The sequence below is a fragment of the Mytilus trossulus genome, chromosome 9 (assembly GCF_036588685.1).
Source record: "Mytilus trossulus isolate FHL-02 chromosome 9, PNRI_Mtr1.1.1.hap1, whole genome shotgun sequence".
In the NCBI taxonomy this organism is placed as follows: Eukaryota; Metazoa; Mollusca; class Bivalvia; order Mytilida; family Mytilidae; genus Mytilus; species Mytilus trossulus.
In genome coordinates this window covers 9,424,822-9,431,501 of record NC_086381.1, presented here as the reverse complement: position 1 = coordinate 9,431,501, position 6,680 = coordinate 9,424,822, and the positions used below count along the sequence as shown (strand labels likewise).

General features: G+C 35.9%; 2 protein-coding genes across 2 annotated transcripts; both read right to left on the bottom strand.

Moving 5' to 3' along the window:
• Positions 1-2,611: 2,611 nt before the first annotated feature.
• Positions 2,612-4,662, bottom strand: LOC134684292 (putative nuclease HARBI1). The gene is made up of 3 exons (XM_063543578.1): positions 4,638-4,662; positions 4,181-4,470; positions 2,612-2,829 (listed from the first exon to the last, which is right to left on the bottom strand). Exons 1-3 carry the CDS (start codon positions 4,660-4,662, stop codon positions 2,635-2,637), a joined length of 510 nt encoding a protein of 169 aa, XP_063399648.1. The 3' UTR covers positions 2,612-2,634.
• A 335-nt stretch (positions 4,663-4,997) lies between these two features.
• LOC134683558 (putative nuclease HARBI1) lies at positions 4,998-6,143 on the bottom strand. The gene has a single exon (XM_063542868.1). It carries the CDS (start codon positions 6,014-6,016, stop codon positions 5,345-5,347), a length of 672 nt encoding a protein of 223 aa, XP_063398938.1. The 5' UTR covers positions 6,017-6,143; the 3' UTR covers positions 4,998-5,344.
• Positions 6,144-6,680: the final 537 nt, after the last annotated feature.

The following is a 6,680-nucleotide window of genomic DNA, read 5'->3' as shown; positions in this document are numbered from 1 at the left end:
CTAGTAGAGAAACTCTCCAGTATAATTAATGGAAAACTTACTAATACAGTGACCAACGAAGTTGAAGAAGAAGATATGGGATGACATAGCCATAAAAGTCAATTCTCTTGGAGTTGCCATCCGTACAGCCACAGAAGTTAGGAACAAGTGGAGGAATACCACAAGAGTGGCCAAGGCTGTGTACACAACTCACAGGAGTGAGTTGTTCAAAACTGGGGAAGGACCAGCTCCAAAACAACCTAGCTCTGCAGTAGAAAAAGTTATCCATCTTATGAAGGACACCTACAGCTTCAGGGGGATTCAGGGTGGACTTGAAACTGAATCATTCCAGACAAGTAAGTAAATATTTTTTAACACTTTGAAATAAATCCCCAAATATGTTTTCCCCTTAATTAGATCTTCTCAAGGCTCTACCCTTCTTATTGAACTTTGTAAAAAGTAACTTGATCAGTTTCACTTAACATGTTTTTATCTATCATATAAAAACAAACATTTTTTGGCAAAATTTTGTTTTGAAGGTTCTTTTTATTGTTATTGTTAATTTTCAATGAAATTAACACAAATATTTGTATCCTTTTTAATACCGGGATACATAGTTTCCTTTCTTAAATTTTGGAAAAAGTTTCGTCTGCTCCGCCGTCACAACAAGTAGGGGAATTCCCAACTGATATCACGTGACTGATAACAATTTATTTTAACCAATATTTTCTATCATTAAATGATTGCCAACGTGTTTCTTGTTGGTTTGAAGGTTTTCCACTTGATATACTATTGAAAGATTGCATTTGCTTAAACTGATAACAGTTTTAAAGTATTATTTTCAACATTAGTTCACAAGTGGCTGCAGGTGCCCGCCAAGTCGTCTTTTAACTGGTATCTGTTGATTTATTAAAGGGAACCGCAATAGCTAATTTCGACCGAAAACCAGTCATGATTTATAATATTAAAACAGATACGGACTGGTTGTCATAAATCCGGAATAAAGTTGATCAATTTGTTGTTGCAGACTGAACCTAGACAGGAACACATATTAGTTTATAGCTGAGACCCTTGATAATCTGAAAAGGGTCGAAATAGGGTCTTAATTAGCCTTGTGCAATATTTTTATCTTGAAATTTAAAGTAATTGTATCTGAATTTAATTGAATGATGATATATATATAGTATGCCTTTTCAATTGCCCCCCCCCCCCTTGTTTAGAATTAATAAAATATACCCAAACACAGTATCAACGAATAATTTTGTTCTCATTAATAACAGATCAACCATCTATCAATGCCACTTTGCCGGAAGAAGATGCCAGCCAGGATTTGTATGAATCTGCAGCATCTCTGATAAGGGACAGTCCACCCCTCCAGTCAACCAAGTTCGTCTCTGCTTTCAGGATATGACCCCATCCTGACAGAAACAGTCGTTCCACATATTCAAGAACAAACAGATAGGACAGATAAGCAGAAGTAAGTTGTAAATGTAAAAAAAGAAGATGTGGTATAATAGCCAATGAGACAGCTCCCCACAAGAGACCAGAAATTAACAACTGAAGGTCACCGTAAGCAACATTCATAAGTAGAATGAATATTTTCCCGAAATTTAAGATTTAAAAAAAATATTTTTCTACCGTACTATGGGGATGTATACAAGAACTCTTTGAAAATGTGTTGTGGAAACAGGTTCCGCTAGATTATTTGTTCAATACTTCAAGTTTTCTTTTTTTACATTTTCATATATTTTTCTGACAGTTTCTCCCACCTATTCACATATTTCAAGCCGGAAAACGTGACATATTCTGACTGGCTATTTGATGGGACTATGACGTTGAATCGATCAATAAAAAGAGATGTAAAATTAATCGATCTTTTACAGAATTCATTATGTTTTTATTATTTGTAGGACAGTGATAACACCTTTGAAAAAGGTAACAGTGCAGGATATTCACGACATGCAGTATCGTGCACTGCAAGGTAAACTAGAAATCCAAGAGAAGCAGAAAGTGCATATGGACTTGGAGAGAAACAAACTGGAACTACAAATTGAGCTGTTGCAGAAGTTAGTGGGTGGCAATTCTGAACCAGTTACACTCTCTCAGGCACTTGCCTCTATGTATTAAATTCATTGTTATATTGTTGATTTGTATTTCAGAAATTACTATGAGGCCAACACATTCATTTAATTTTGTGTGCACACTCCTATGTAAAAGAAAATAGACCAGTAATTACAATTTAGCCACACATATTGCACCTCCATCATTCAAAAAATAATAAGTGATACACGAATCAAAAATTTTTAAATGACCTTGCTGGGCTATACAGTCCTTGCACTGTCGGCCATGGCTTTTTTGGGCATTTAAATAATATTTATTTCCATATGGTAATTGATATCATCAATTGGCAATCATACCACCTATTCTTATTCTTGTACTGGAAAACAGTTCCCTGGCTACTGGTTTTTTTATTTCATAGGCGACTAACTGCTCACCATTTACTATACCAGTATTGAAGTCGCGAAAATGCACACTTCCTCTCTCAACACATTGTCAAACTGATCATACAAAGATTTGTTACTATTTTCAAATTTCCTCATTTTTTTAATGAAAGACAATTTATGAAAATATGGAAAAATAAAAACATGCAATTTATTAGGCAAACAAAGTGGTAGCAAAATGGTCCCGTATGCCTTTTCCGTCCTGTGGACCATTATAGGGTGGCATCTGAGGTTGATTGTCAATCAATTGTTCTTCTGCAACTTCAGGTTCATTCCTCATGATGGCAATATTGTGCAGAATACCACAAGCAATGATAATTTGGCAAGTTTTATCCGGTTTCATTCGGATCTGGAATACAATTTAAAAACATTTATTGTAAAGTGTGACAGAAATACTATTTGTTTGTAGCATGAATTAACATTGCTCATGAATAAGTCTGAGATTAGGTAAATCTATTACAAAAACATTAACACGTTAACACTATAATTTAATTAAAAAAGGGACCAAATCAGACATAAAGCTGAACAAACAGTCCAATAACTGATGATGTACTGTTACATTCACGATTTTATAAAGTTACAGTAATGACTAACTTGGAGCAGTTACCCCTACAGGACTACATGATTTGGTTGGTTGTTGGTTGCTTAACGTCCAGTGGCAAATATTTCATGCATATTCAGGTCAAGAACAAGTTCACAATAAATACAATAGGTAGGTCTTGTCATAATAGAGGCCATTTGGGATGATGGTCGGAGAAATTTGGACTGCCACTGGAAAATGAGGGCAGAAATTGTACCTTGCAACAGGCAACCTACGGGCCCTCAATGAGTCGTTGCAAGGTTTCTTAACGTGCAAAGAGCGTGGTACTCTCTTTATACGAGACATCGGATTCAACGTCCCCATTCTGACCGGAAGTGACTGCGAACTTATACATCCCGCAAAGCCAAACGGACGCCCCACATCGGCAAGCGTTTTACTGCCGGTCGAAAGAAGACCACGTGACCATATTTCTATTCCCCAGTCACCCTTGGGGTACATTAAGTTATCAAACTAACATTACCAATTTTCCAACTGGATCCCTGTTATCCGTATAATTTTCGGGTTTTGATCTGTGTGCAGATGAATTGTCGATCATTGACGCCTCCGGGTGCGGGAATTTCTCGCTACATTGAAGACCTGTTGGCGACCTTCTGCTGTTGTATTTTTTTATTTTGGTCGGGTTGTTGTCTCTTTGACACATTCCCCATTTCCATTCTCAATTTTATTGTTCTGGCTTGATATTTAACGTGTTTCTGATGTCAGCTTTATCAGCCCTTTAATATACAACTGATTTTTCAGTTTTTTCGGGTTTTATTACGTAATAAAAATAAGGAGATTTGGTGTAATTGTAAATTTTATAACTAAAATGTATGTATCCTGCAAAGTTAAAATGAAGTGGATGTAAGCAATTATAGGCAACCATACTGTGGTCAGCAAAAAAAACCCAAATACGTATAGTCGCTATAAAGAAAAGATAGAGAAGGGGACCATTATATGAATACCTTAACCGAAATTTAGAGAATTCGAAAAATGTACTAATGAAAGATTTAGTAGACAGCAGTCGCACAAGAAAAAAAACAGGACTTTTAAAATATAAGGGCATACACCATGTCAAATATTCATATTACTACTAAGATTGTTTGTAAAGAATTAATTGTACCTCTGATCCTAGAATGTGAAAACGCTTCTTCCATATTCCAAATGTCCTCTCTATTGTTGACCTTGTTGAGCAATGTCTTCTGTTAAACCTTGCTTGACCTCTACCAGCAGCAGGTTGTCTGTATGGTGTCAGCAAAAACTGTCTGCAGGGATAGCCACTGTCGCCTAACAATACACCTTGTCCAATTCCTTGATATCCATTCTCAAGATGTTGTCCTATGGCTGAGGTTCTGAAAACGTGAGAATCATGTGCTGATACTGGCCACCTAGCACTGATATTGGTGAATCTACCTTAAACAAAAATATGATAATCAAAAAAGTGGAAAAAAGTAGTTCCATATTTCATTTGTCAAGGCAAACGGCAAGTCAGTGATTGTCAATAAGTATGGTGACCCAAAGCTGTTTATTTCTGTGTCATTTAATCTCTTGTGGAGATTTGTCCCATTAGCAATCATTACCACATCTTCTTTTATGTGCATGCATGTAGATTGTTCATTATAGTTCGAGTCATTAAAAATTAGCTGAATTTGCAATGTGACGAAAGCAAAATATGTATAGTATACTAGTAAACAATTCCGATAAACAATACATCGAGGATCGAAGTTATATGCTCCCTTAACATTTAAAAAAAATATATATTGAACAATGACTGGCTTATTTTTTAAGGACTGGTCACTATTTTCCAACAAAAAAAGAATGGGTAGGCGAAATTGATATTTGGATGACAGATTGGACACCTATTTTTTGTTCAGTTGTGTTTTTCAGTTTTGTATGGCTTTTTTCAAGTGTTATTGTTGGGTTTTTTTAGGGGGGGGGGGTCTTCTAACTGAAACGTTTAGAGGTAGATCTAGAATTCCTTCAAACTGCATGGGGTACACTATTTGTTGACGTTTCAAAGTTTATAAGCCTGACAGTGACAAATTCTACCTAAAGCAGATAAGGGTTGGGTGGGCAAATCTATATTACTATTTTGATCAATAAATTTATGTTCATTAACTCTTAGCAGTTCACTCGATCCAGCCTATTTAAAAGTGAAACGGTAAAAACAGAGACCCATTATGTGTATATATGACCATATATGTCTCTGGTAAAAAGCAATGAGTCTACGGATCCAATAGAAAGTACGACAAGATTGAGTGTCTTTCTTTTTCCATCGATTTTCAAATTAGCTGAAAACCAGTTCAACAGAAAACCAGTCATGTATATGGTCAAGGACGATTGAAGATGTCAAGAAAAAGGACGCACACAAAGCATGTTGTAAACATAAAATAGGTATAATACAGTGTTTTAAATTACCTTCATGGTCACAAATGGCTTGTACGTTGATGCTGTGGAACCCCTTTCGGTTAACAAATGCTGGTTCATCAATGCTAGGCCCAGTAATCCGTATGTGAGTCCCATCAATGCATCCAACCACGTTTGGAAAACCTGCCTTTTCATAAAACCCAGCCCTTATCACATTCTTCCTCTGATTATCTGGCCACGATATAAAATCATCCTTCATGGCAACTAATGCATCCGTCACACGGTTAATCACCCGAGACACAGTTGATTTGTCAAATCCCATCGTGTCCCCAACTACTTGCAAGTGTGATCCACTTCCATAAAACCTCAAGGCAATCATTACCTGTTGTTCCACTGAAAGGGCTGTCTCCTTGTTTGTCCCACGCTCCAGATCCCCTCTCATTAAATCTGACAGGTATGCAATAGTCCCCCAGCCAAATCTATATCTCTGCCTCAGCTCCTCATCAGAAAATTCCCTTTCTAGAGGGTCAAAACCGCGAAAATGTCTCTCTCTTCTTACAACAGGTGGTTGAAACAAAACATTGACAGCCATCTTAGATTGTGGTTAATCAACTGATTAAAATTTAATCACCCTCAATGAGGTCGATTAAATATAACGACACTTTGACAATTTTAAACGACTCGTTAAATTTAACGACAAGTTGAACAACATGATAATGGACTGATTAAATTTAACGCAGTGATTAGTAAAATTAAACGACTCGTTTAATTTAACGACAAGTTGAACAACAGACCCAAGGTATTATAGGTATTATAAGTAGTTAATCGCTTAAGTTGTGTGCATCTCGCGTTTTATTACATTATATTAACAACAAGTGTTTAACAAAATCACTTAATGGTATATATATGTCAACTAAGAAATAATAAAATGGGATATGCATACTCCTTAGACGAAACACCTCAGCAGGAAATGTATGATATCAAATAACTACCTGATGTACATTTTCCCAAGAAAGGAAATATTTCCAGGAGAAAAAAGCATAACGAATGCATAGACCTTTACTCAGAAAAGGTGACATACATACACTGATTAATTTTGCATGAATTTTCAATGAAATGATAAAAAGCATTTACATGTATAAAAAAACAAAAGTGTTAGATGACGTTTGACTGATGATTGACATGGTCATTATTGTAAATTGACTGTTTACAAAACATTGAAGTTTGGAATACTAAGGCTCTTGTTCCTCATGAAT